The 12,114-nt window shown below is 43.8% G+C and overlaps 4 protein-coding genes across 4 annotated transcripts; 3 read left to right on the top strand and 1 right to left on the bottom strand.

Moving 5' to 3' along the window:
- Positions 1-1,009: 1,009 nt before the first annotated feature.
- Positions 1,010-2,688, top strand: GCG54_00005671 (Tubulin-folding cofactor C; the record flags this gene model as incomplete). Its single annotated transcript, XM_045405689.1, has 5 exons — positions 1,010-1,135; positions 1,347-1,437; positions 1,519-1,679; positions 1,739-2,434; positions 2,488-2,688. Coding segments are annotated over 5 exons (1,275 nt in total), but the record flags the coding sequence as incomplete, so codon positions are not given.
- A 275-nt stretch (positions 2,689-2,963) lies between these two features.
- On the bottom strand, positions 2,964-3,404 carry GCG54_00005670 (uncharacterized protein; the record flags this gene model as incomplete). Its single annotated transcript, XM_045405688.1, has 1 exon — positions 2,964-3,404. The coding sequence occupies one exon, from the start codon at positions 3,402-3,404 to the stop codon at positions 2,964-2,966; it is 441 nt and encodes a 146-aa protein (XP_045264790.1).
- A 716-nt stretch (positions 3,405-4,120) lies between these two features.
- GCG54_00005669 (2 3-bisphosphoglycerate-independent phosphoglycerate mutase) lies at positions 4,121-6,076 on the top strand (the record flags this gene model as incomplete). The annotated part of the gene is made up of 3 exons (XM_045405687.1): positions 4,121-4,426; positions 4,509-4,817; positions 4,886-6,076. 3 exons carry the CDS (start codon positions 4,121-4,123, stop codon positions 6,074-6,076), a joined length of 1,806 nt encoding a protein of 601 aa, XP_045264789.1.
- A 473-nt stretch (positions 6,077-6,549) lies between these two features.
- On the top strand, positions 6,550-7,817 carry GCG54_00005668 (uncharacterized protein; the record flags this gene model as incomplete). The annotated part of the gene is made up of 2 exons (XM_045405686.1): positions 6,550-6,980; positions 7,031-7,817. The coding sequence occupies 2 exons, from the start codon at positions 6,550-6,552 to the stop codon at positions 7,815-7,817; spliced, it is 1,218 nt and encodes a 405-aa protein (XP_045264788.1).
- Positions 7,818-12,114: the final 4,297 nt, after the last annotated feature.

The raw sequence follows: 12,114 nt of genomic DNA, 5'->3' as shown, positions 1-12,114 counted from the left end.
GAGGCTTCAGCTGTCGTCAGAGAGAACGTCACACCCACAGTCGTCACTGCGCAACATCGTAATGTCGTGGAAGACATGAATTCCCCACACTTTATCCACCACCCATTACTTCATCCCATCTCCCGCAGGCGGTCCGGCACATGAAGTCTCCATGCGAACGACGTCAGACGGCCCTCTCGCTCACACACACGCCAAAAGACGGCCGATCCAGGGTCCAATTGGCACACACAGACCGCCGATGCATTGCGGGGAAGGCATGGCGCCTGCGGTCTGTGCCGTCAGCGCTTCCACATTGACACCTCCTCTTCCCCGCCCTTCATCATCGTGTTTGCTGCAGCGTAGACGATGTGGTGGTGGTGGTGGTGGTGGTGGTGGCTATCCTTGCAGCACCGGGTCATCGATCCGTCGGCTGGTGGTGTCGACGGCTCGTCTGCACGTCAGTGTAGGTGCTGAATATTAGCGAGGTTTGGAGCTGAAGAGAAGGAGAAATGAAATCGCCGGTGCAGTCGAAGTCGCCCCACCCGGTGCACGATGCCTCCAGTGTTGCCCCACTGAAGAAAACCCGACTGAGCCGCCAATCTGCGCCCAGGAACCCCTGCCCCAGCGACAGGCGAGCCCCGCCGGCTAGAACCACAGGCTACTACGTACAGCTCGCCGCCTCCAAGCTCTGTCCGCGGCCAGGGTTGGTTCCATTGATGGAGGGGGAGAGTTCAGCAGGCATTGATTCCATCACCTCACCTCACCCTGCAGCAGCGCATCATCCCACTCGGAGACACAAGTGAGCTGCTTTTCTCCCCGTCGAGCTGCTGCTACCCTTCCCGACCTCTGCATGCAGCACAGCACACACGACCGACCTCACACAGCATCAGGACTGCTCTCCTCCAACCCCGGATCTTCGAACCCGCCATTTGCCTACCTAGGTACCATTAGTTGCGCTACGTAGCGACGTCACACCCAAAAAGAGTCGCGTGTTTTTCAAGACACAAAAGCGAACCGAAGCTCGGGCTAGCTACCCAAGAAAGATCGCCAACACGCCACTTCCCCGGGATATCCTCACCCCAGCCCAGCCCACAGACCGTTGTCGAATGCGAACCTCCCCCGCGCGCGCCTCGATATTACCTTTTATCTACCCCAGGTAACGTCGGCAAGATTTCGTCCCTTTGCTATCTGTCACACACACCCCTCTTCCTTATTCTTGAAACACGAGCTCAGAAACTTGCTTCTTTGTGTGTTTCTCGCCTCGTACATATAAAGAAAGGTCCATAAAAGAAAGGCATTGGCTATATTATTTCTCGTCGTTTTGAGCAAAGACAAAGTCAAATACAATGGCGCCTGAAGTGATTCAGCCTGTCGCTTACGGAGGAGGATTGCCGGTAACCAGGATGCAGGTCGACCCCAAGGAGAAGTTCTACCGACATTTTCAGGATGAAGTCGCTGGTACGTTCGTCTTCATGTCATCTGTGATAATGCTGCCGTTGGTCTACCCCGGAATTCCATAGCTGACTCCACACAAAACAGGCCTGCAAGAGCAGATCGACGGCCTCGGGTCTGTCTCCCAGGTAGGCGGCGAGAGGCAGGATGCCATTGACCACATCCTCGCCGGTATATCCGCACTGTCCCACGAAGTCGCCGATGCTTCGGATTACGTGCCTTCGTATGACCAGCGCTCCTACGCCCAGGTAAGTCCTCTTCCTTCACCCATTCCTACGACGCCATGTAGATTCTAACACACCCGTAGGCCGTGAAAGCTCTCACAGACAAGCTAAACGAAACAACCACCAAACTCGCCCCCCGCTCCCGCTTCCAGTTCAAGTCCCGTGGCAACGCCGCAGCGACCAGCGACCTCTCCGCGCCCAAGAACGACCCGCGCCTCGTCGTCGGCGCAAGCCTCGCCGATCCCCTCCCCGCCTCCCGCGGCGGGCCCGTCATGGCCCCCGAGTCACGGGCTGCCGCCGCCGAGACCGACGACAGCCTCGGCGAGCTGCCCTCCTTCCCGCACAAGAACTACAACGAGGAGATGGCGCGCCCGAGCACGACCAAGGTCCGCAAGCCAAGCTTCTCCACGGCCAAGGAAATCGCCATCTACGGGCAGGACGGGCTGCACATCATCCTGCCGTCGTCGGCGTCGCGGGCGACCTCATCGGGCCGGCTGACGGAACTGCGCGGGTGCATCGTCGACATGTCCCTCGCGCTGTCCGGTACGACGTCGTTTGCGAACCTGGCGCTGCGGGATGTCGAGGGCAGCCTGGTGGTGGCGGGCAACGTGGCGGGGCCGGCGCACATTACCGGGGTGAAGGACAGTATTGTGGTGGTGTCGGCGCGGCAGGTGCGGATCCATGAGTGTAGGAACGTGGATATCTATCTGCACTGCTCGAGTCATCCGATTATTGAGGATTGCGAGAACATGCGATTTGCGCCGCTGCCGGCGGCTTATGTGAGTTTCGCAGGCTCAGGAGCGTTGAATGTGACATGCTGACGTTTTTGTAGGATACCCCTGAAGACCAGGTCAAGAACCAGTGGGATCAGGTCGACGACTTCAAGTGGCTCAAGTCGGAGCCGAGCCCGAACTGGAGCTTGTTGCCTGAGGAAGAGAGACTGGCTGAAGAGATTTGGACGAAGACGGTGCCGGGAGAGAGAGGCAAGGATTTGCATGATATACTGAAGGCTGTTGGTATACCGAAGCATTGAGTTGCTCGCAGATCCCTGAGTGTTTGGAATCCTAGTCGATTGGTTTGGTCTGGACGGGAGTTTGTTGGGCGAGGTTTTGCACGGGCGCAAGGAATAGCGTCTTCTGTCCATTGTTCAAGTATCGTCCAAGTCGCATTTCGGGTATCATATGAGCAATCTGGTAAAAAAATCAAACGTAATTCCTGCCGCAGCACCCTTCATCGCTGATGTGAAGCTGCTCAATCGTCGCGCCTGTGCCGTCTCCCATTCTCCTGCCATAAACCAACATCCATCCATTACTCCGTCTCCATCTTATCACCGCCTCCGCCCTCGTCGTGCCCAAACTTGACACCCGCTTCCCTCAGCCGGTCCAGCACCTCACGCTGCATCGTGATGCGCTCCTCGAGCTCCTTGATCTCGTCCTCCTGCTCGGCGGTGGTGCGCTCCATGTCGGGCAGCGCGCGCATCTGCACGCGGGCGCGCTGCAGCTTGTGCTTCAGGGCGTCGGTCTGGGCGGGCACGTCCTTGAGGGAGAGCGGCGTGTTCGGGCTGGCGCCGAGGGTGTTTGGCGTCGCGCCGGGGCCGGAGGCGGCCGGGGTCGCGCCCGTGATGCCACCCGCGGCGCCGGAGGTCTGGATGGCGGTGCGCAGGCGGGTGAGGATGCCCGTGAGCTCGGTGAGGGTGTCGAGGGCGTCGGGGGAGAGGGTTGATGGCAGCTCGAGCGGGTGGGGAGGCATCTTGATGGTTCTGGTGCCCGGGGAGGCAAGCGCGTGGAGGTTGGTAGGTTGAGGTTATGAGGGTTACCTGTGAAGGTAGGAGGAGAGTCGGAGCTTCAGCCTCGGGGCGTGTGCGTAATTGCCGTGGTGTCGTTGGTCGAGGTTGACGAGGCGTCAAAGTCAATTGCAGGTGAAGGTGCAGGTGCAGTCGCAGTTCCGGGCTGGGCAAAGTGTCGAGAGTGGCAGGGGCAAGCTCCGCCGAGACAGTTGCGGTGCGGGAGCTACCACGGGCGTTTTAGCGCGTCGCCGATTGGCAGCTAAAAATTGTTGAAAGTCAACAGAGGGGCAGCTTCCATCAGCCCACACTGTTTATGATAGAGACAGCACTGTGTTTTACCCAGTAAACGAGGATAAGTGGACAGTGCTAATAAGAATCACGCCGACACGGGTCTATTATCGGCGATACTATGACATAAACCCCCACCAAACACTGACACCGATAAAACAGAACAGCAGACACTGGACCGACCGGAGCTGCTGGGCAGGCAGGTCCCGACTGACTGTGTGCAAGGTGCATTGGCTGGGCCGATTCAATCAAGTCTTGTCTCCTCAACCTCACCACCACCGCGGCCGAGAAAAAAAATAAAAAATCACGCAACCCTCTGCACCTTTTCTGTTTCCTTTCCTCCTACATACCCATCCTGTAAAGACATCGAAGCATAGAATATACATACACCATGGCCAAGACCGACCAGAAGGCCTGCCTGAGTACGTCCAAAGATCTCCCTCCCAACCCTCCATGCCCCTCCTTGCGACCCCGCGGTGGTGCTGGTGATGGCAGTCGCGTTGTTGGTGGTGTCGATGGTGGTGGTGGCGGTGGTGTGAGCCTCGAAGCTGGTCGCAAAGCCCAGAACCAAGCCAACCAGCAATCTGAAGAGGCACCTCCCCCTCCTCCCAAGCCCTCAAATCTTCTCAAGCCCAAACCCAAGCACAATTCCCCCGACTACGTCCTCACCCTCGCCTACATCGTCCTGTACCTCGAGGTCGGCTGGCTAATCTTGTGGATCTTGCGCTCCTACAGTCGTGATTGATGGCTGGGGTGTTCCCGGCGCCGACTCCCCCAAGGATGGCGACGCCATCACCAACGCAAACACCCCCGTCATGGACGACTTCGCCAAGAGCAGCACCGGCTACTGCGAGCTCGACGCCTCCTCCCTTGCCGTCGGTCTGCCCGAGGGTCTGATGGGCAACTCTGAGGTCGGACACTTGAACATTGGCGCTGGCCGTGTCGTCTGGCAGGACGTCGTCCGCATCGACCAGACCATCAAGAACGGCGAGCTCCCCAACAACGCTGTTATCAAGAAGACCTTCGAGAGCGCCAAGAACGGCAACGGCAGACTGCACCTGTGCGGTCTCGTCTCTCACGGTGGTGTTGTAAGTCGCACCGAACAATATCACCCCACTCATATGACAATGTCACTGACGTCTGATTTCCCAAACAGCACTCCAAGCAGGAGCACCTCTACAACCTCCTCAAGGCTGCCAAGCAGTATGGCGTTCCCGAGGTCTACATCCACTTCTTCGGTGACGGCCGCGACACCGACCCCAAGTCTGGCGCCGGCTACATGGAGGAGCTTGTCAAGACCGCAAGGGAGATTGGCATCGGCAAGATCGCCACCGTTGTTGGCCGCTACTACGCCATGGACCGTGACAAGAGATGGGAGCGTGTCGAGCTCGCCCTCAAGGGCATGATCCTCGGCGAGGGCGAGGAGAGCACCGACCCCGTCGCAACCGTCAAGGAGCGCTACGTCCGCGGCGGTGACAAGGACAAGGACGAGTTCCTGACCCCCATCATCGTCGGTGGCCAGGAAGGCCGCATCAAGGACGACGACACCGTCTTCTTCTTCAACTACCGCTCCGACCGTGTCCGCCAGATCACCCAGCTCCTCGGCGACGTCGACCGCTCCGTCCTCCCCGACTTCCCCTACCCCAAGATCAACAAGCTGGTCACCATGACTCAGTACAAGACCGACTACCCCTTCGAGATCGCCTTCGAGCCCCAGCGCATGGGCAACGTCCTCGCCGAGTGGCTCGGCAAGCAACAGGTTGAGCAGGTCCACATCGCCGAGACGGAGAAGTACGCCCACGTCACCTTCTTCTTCAACGGTGGTGTCGAGAAGGTCTTCGCCCTCGAGACCCGTGACGAGAAGCAGGATCTCGTCCCCTCCAACAAGTCCGTCGCCACCTACGACAAGGCCCCCGAGATGTCCGCCGACGGTGTCGCCAACCAGGTCGCCAAGCGTCTCGGCGAGCAGAAGTTCCCCTTCGTCATGAACAACTTCGCGCCCCCCGACATGGTCGGCCACACGGGCGTATACGAGGCCGCCATCGTCGGTGTCGAGGCCACCGACAAGGCCATCGGCAAGATCTACGAGGCCTGCAAGAAGGAGGGCTACATCCTCTTCATCACCGCCGACCACGGCAACGCTGAGGAGATGAAGTTCGCCGACGGCAAGCCCAAGACGTCGCACACCACCAACAAGGTCCCCTTCATCATGGCCAACGCCCCCGAGGGCTGGAGCCTCAAGAAGGAGGGCGGTGTCCTCGGTGACGTCGCTCCTACTGTCCTCGCCGCCATGGGCCTGCCCCAGCCCGAGGAGATGACTGGCGCGAACTTGCTGACCAAGGCATAAATTTGCGTGTTTGGCTGTGAATAGGGTGCGGAGTTGTGGGTGCTGTTTTCGGGGAGCGGGTTTATGGGAAAAGTTGAGCGTGTGGCGTGAGTTGAACACCTAGGTTATGACGAGTAATAGACCTATAGAGAATGAGAGCACGCTTTGATGACAAGTCTAGAACTCCCCATGTTTCGACCATTTTATACTCTTGGCCGTTTTCTTGATTTGCCGAGATGACTCCTCAACATGGCAGACAACACTGCCGCAGCTGACCGGGCTGTGTTATGCAAGGCAACTGTATACGGAGCACCTTCTTCATGATTGGCCATTGCCTGCTAGCAGATCTTCAAACACATCGCATTACTGCCCTTTTCTCCTTCGCAGCCTGATTTTCCAATTTGCATCTCACACCCTCGCTCTCATTCTTATCCAAGGTCGTATACGGACGTCAATCGAATTTGCGTTTGCTTTGCTAAACTTCACATCTCAGCATGGCAGACCCATTGAGCATCGCATCCTCCATCGTCGGCATTCTCTCTGCTGCGGGAAAGGTGATCGAGATTCTGGGGCCGTACATATCGGCGGCCAAAGACACACCCAGGATCGCCGTGTCGGTCCATACGGAGGTAGTTAACTCCCGCATCATCTTGTCGGCACTGCACAGTCTGCTGGACAACCTCGGCGCCGCGTCCAGAAATCGATCTCTATTGGTCTCGATCGACGATCTGATTGCAGTTTTCACTAATGGCGTCTTCATTTTCTCCGAACTTGAGGGATCCGTTTCTCCAATGGGCTTCAGCAGCACAGACCGTATCAGGGCGCGAATGCAGTGGGCTCGCAAGGAGAGTGAGCTCTCAGGGATTCTCACTCGACTACAAGCGTTTAAGAACACGACGCTATTGCTCCTCAATATTCTTCAATGGTGAGCCGACAAAGACACCCGAATTCCTGGTCACTGACTTGCTTATGTAGCGACTCCGATCGCCGGGCTGCGAGAACACAGGATGAACTTGCAACCAAAGTCTTGAACCTGCTGCAAAACGACGATCTCTCTCGTCGGCTTGAGAGCTTAGAAGACACATTTGATGCCCTGAGCAGGATCGAACCACGAAACCCCGAGGAAGCCCAAAGGAGAGCGGTGGATTTGTCAAAGGAGTGTTCAGAAGGTCAGTCTTTGTGCTTATTGAGCACCAAGAAAGCAGAATCTGTCGATGGCGCTCCCTACGAATCTTCCAACTCTCCGGAACCGCCATTTACTATGCCGAAGTTTGAGTTCCAAGCTGCACTCGACGAGTCTATGCCGTACCGACGAGCCAAGGAAGACACCGTTGACAATTCTGTCAAAGAATCTGTTGCAGCTTCAAACGCGTGGTCCATATTTTCCGGTATTAGCTTGTCTGATGTGTCTATCCTCTCTCACATTGCTATTCCAGTGTACCCTGCGGACATATTCAATGCACATCATTACGAATTCATGGAACCAAAGGCCTCCAAAGTCTACACGACCAGACGCCCTAGCGAGGCCACAATAGGCAAGTGGGCTAAGTCTGTGAGGCGGGTTGCACGACCACGACAGCTTCGATTCGACGTACTCTTCGAAGTTCCCGTCATCTTCCTCTGTCGACCCGAGAACCACAAAGGATCATTGGCAAATACACCCATAATCTTTATCGACGGGTCACCTGATAGTCTTGAGGGCACCATGTCCGACCTGCCATCCGTAGCCAATCCTCCCCATCGCGATAGAGAGGTGCTCTGAGTGCAGAAAGGGGCCGCCCGCACGGCAGACGTGCGAATCGCTAGCTACATTACTCTATTATCGGCTCTTCAGAAATTAGAGAAAGACTCCCGATTCTAGGAGAAAAATGAGCTGAAGAAGTGGCTTTCTTCGTTAACTACAGCAGATAGGCTTCAAATTACCTATACTATAGATACTTATAGGTAGCTATATAAATAGGTTAGGTTATAAGTAGACCTAGGCTATAGGTAGATAGGTTTACTAGGTATATAGGTAAATATAAATATAGATATAAGTAGAGATTCTACTTATACTTATAGGGTTATAAGTAACATTATACCTCCTAAAGTTATAATATATTATAATAACTATTATAATAATCTTATATAAAATTTTATTTTAGTAGTATAGGTTTATAAATAGAAGTTTAATTACTATATATTTTTAAAATATATTATATATAGTCTCTATTATTTAGTTTTATATTTTTATTACTAAATTCTTTAGACTCTTAATCTAACTAAGCTATTTCTTACTTTATAGTTCTAAAGCTACTATTTCCTACTTATATTATTTAATACCTAGGGATTCTTTACTCTAAATCTATATTATTTAGCTATATATCTAATAGCTTCTTATACTTATTATTATTCTCCTATATTATCTTAAAAGAACCTTCTTATTTAATACTAAAAATACTATTACTATTTCCTTTATTAGAAAGTTCCTTAGCTATAAAACTATTTTCTATATTTCTATTAGTTATATTACTACTACTAAAGATTTCCTATAGAGTATAACCTCTACTAAAAAAGGTCTAAATCTTATTATAAAGGCTAATATTCTACTTATCTCTATTACTTTACTTTTTATTCTAATAGTTATTAATTACTTTAGATATATTACTATTATTAAGTAATTCTTAGTTATTATTAGTATAACTAATTTTCTCTTTATCTATATTACTTAGCTTTTTATTCTCTTAATCTTTATTCCTTTAGACTTTATTCCCTTAAGCTTTATTCTTTTAAGTTTTATTTCCTTAGGTTTTATTTCCTTAAACTTTATTCCTTTAAGCTTTATTCTTTTAGGCTTTATTCCCTTAAACTTTATTCTATTAGTTATTAGTTCCTTCTAGAGTATTAATATTATTTTTAGTTTAAGGAGTAGTATTTCTATTTATAATAATTTTAGAAGAAATAATTATATTAGTAATATTAAGGCTATTTTAAGTATCTTAGTAGGTATTAAGAGATAGTAATTAAAGTTAGCTAAGATACTCTAATATAGTAATATCTAAGAGTATATCTAATTTATAGTTACTTAGAATAAAGATATTATCTTTTTAATTAACTTTAGTTCTCTTCTTTACTTTAAGTATACTTATAGACCTCTTTTACTTTATAAAAGTCTTTTTAATAGTAATACCCTTCTTAGTTTTAAGAATAGCTTTATTATTCTTAAGCTTATATTAAATAGTTAAATTTAGTTTTAAAGTTATATATAGATAATTCTAAAACTAAGTTTTATTAATAGCTCTCTAATAATAGTTAATATATATAATATATTTTAAAATAATATAAGTAAAGTAAAATAATAAAATAGAAATAAAATAAAATACTTTCTTATATACTACTTAACTATAAAATACTTATTCCTTAAAATAATATATAAATCTTCTTAACTAAAGTAAGATCTTTAGTATTAATAATAACTTAATAAGTATAAATAGCTACTTATATATATACTAAAAAATATTAGTAAAGAATTTAAAAAAGGAAATAAAAATATACTATTAAATATAAAAACTAAGAAAGTTTTAGAATTCTCTTATAATACTTTAAGAGTAGAAGCTTAAATATAGTTAAGCGTAATAGAGTAAACTTTATAGTATTTAAGTATAATCTCCCTAATAAGATTCTTAAAGGATATCTTTAGAATTAAAAGCTTATATAAAGCTTAAATATAGTATATTTCCTAAAGAGTATAGTCTTTAAAATATTAGTATTATAATAATTTTTAAGAATTATAATAATTTAACTTATATTTAAGCTTATACTTATAAGTTAATACCTACTATCTAACTATATAAAATAGCTTTTTTATAATAGTCTTATAGGTAGTCTTAAGAGTAATCTTATTAGTAGTCTTATTAGTAGTCTTACTAATAGTCTTACTAGTAGTTTTAAGAGTAGTCTTATAGGTAGTCTACTTAAGTATATTTCTAGCGCTACTTATACTACTACTATATTAATATATAGGTATTATAGATTTATATCTATAAGAAATTAGCTTTTAAGAAAGGATAAAGATATTAAAATAAAAATATTTATATAAATAGAAGAATAAACTATATAAAGTTATAATAATAATATATTTATAGAGAGAAGAAAAAAAATAACTTTAGTTAGTTAGTAAATTTAAAAAGAGGAGTTATATATACTAACTATATTATATCTAAGATTTAGTAGGTATAATATACCTTTATTATTATAGTAATAGTAACCCTTACCTTAAAATAATTATATAACTTATATAAGTAGTCTATATAGCTATATTATAGAAATTTTAAATCTACCCTAATAGAATTAATCTTACCTCTTATAACTAATAAAATAAAACTATTATAAGTATAATTTTAAATATCTTAAATTATTTATACTAAATCTCTCTAATCTATCTATTAAGGTATACCTATAGATATATCCCTACTACTATATATTTATAGTTTATACCTATAAAGTTATTATAATAATCTATAGTATTATTATAATAATTATTTCTATAAATTACCTTATTAGCTCTAATATAAGAGAGAAGTAGAAAGCTATAAGGGATTATTTTATTAATCCTTATACTATAAAGGTATAGAAGTATATTAATAATATAACTAATATTAAGGCTAAGTTTTATTAGCTAAAATAGTAGCTAAATATTAAAATAATATATACAAAGAAAATAATAATCTAAGAGTATTTAGATTAGAATTCCCTAAATAAGGCGTAGTAAAATACTATAATTAAAGAAATAAAAATATAAGTATACTAAAATATATAAGTTATATTTTTAAAAGGTTTAGAAATTTACTAATAAGAATTTAAAATAAATAGAGGATATTACTTATCTTAATTTAATCCTTATTTTATTTTACTTATTCTAATTATATTACTACTACTTATATATTTAGCTACTAATATAGTAAAAAATATACTAAAAAAGTATAAATAACTTATTTTAAAACTTAAACCTATAATATAGCTATCCTTAAATAATCCTTAATAAGTATTATAAGAACCTAACTACTACTTCTATAATTCTTTAATTAGTCTATTTATATTTAACGTTTAAGTATAGAGAACTTACTAATACTATATTTAAGTTTAAGATATCTTTAAAAATAATTATAGTTTAAATTAAGAAGATATTCCTCTATATAAACTAATTAAGTTTAAATAAGATCTCTTAATTAAGATTATAATTAATTTAAATTTTAAAAATAAAAATAGAAGTAGATAAGAGGTAGAAAATAAATAACTTTAATATAAAATAAAAGTTATCCTTAAAGTTATTAAGTATATAAGTTTTTCTAAATATTACTAAGGAGTTTTTATTTATTCTTTCTTAATAAACTATTATTATTAGATATTAATAATTCTATATAGTATAGCTTATAACTTTAGATTTACTTTAACTAAAGCTATTATATTTCTATTAGTTCCCTTAAGAAATAGAGAAGATTTTTAAAGATATTAGTATTATAAGAATAAGAGAAAGATTCCCTTAAACTTAAGACTTCCTTATATTTAAAGAAATTTTCTTTATATTAGTTCTTTAGAAATTCTCTTCCCTAAAATTTATAAAAGAGAAAAAGAGAGTCCTTTAAAAAGTAAATAGTATATAGAAATAGAAGTAGTAAATAATATTAAAAAGATTTCTTATATAATAAAGTCTAATAAAATAATTTAAATTAATAGAACTTAAGAATAAAATATACCTAAGTTCTTAAAGGTTATCTCTTAATAAACTATATATATAGTTACTAATTCTCTTTTTATAGACTAATAAGAAAGTAAATCTAAGATATTATTAGTAATATTATAGTAAGTATTAATAAGAACTAAATTAAACTTTTAAGTCTTATTAAAATATAAGAGAATATAAATAAGGTATTAATAACTAATATAGAGGTTATTAATATAATTTAATATATCTATAAGTTAAAACTAGCTCTAATTCCTATTTAGCTTAAAATACTAAATTAAGTGAAATTATACCTAAGGGAATAGTAATAGTTTAATAATAAGATAATATTTTATAT

The sequence above is a fragment of the Colletotrichum gloeosporioides genome, assembly GCF_011800055.1.
Source record: "Colletotrichum gloeosporioides strain Lc1 chromosome Unknown consensus_41, whole genome shotgun sequence".
NCBI classification, from domain to species: Eukaryota; Fungi; Ascomycota; class Sordariomycetes; order Glomerellales; family Glomerellaceae; genus Colletotrichum; species Colletotrichum gloeosporioides.
The sequence above is the reverse complement of the archived record's forward strand: the minus strand, read 5'-3'. Positions and strand labels throughout refer to the sequence as shown.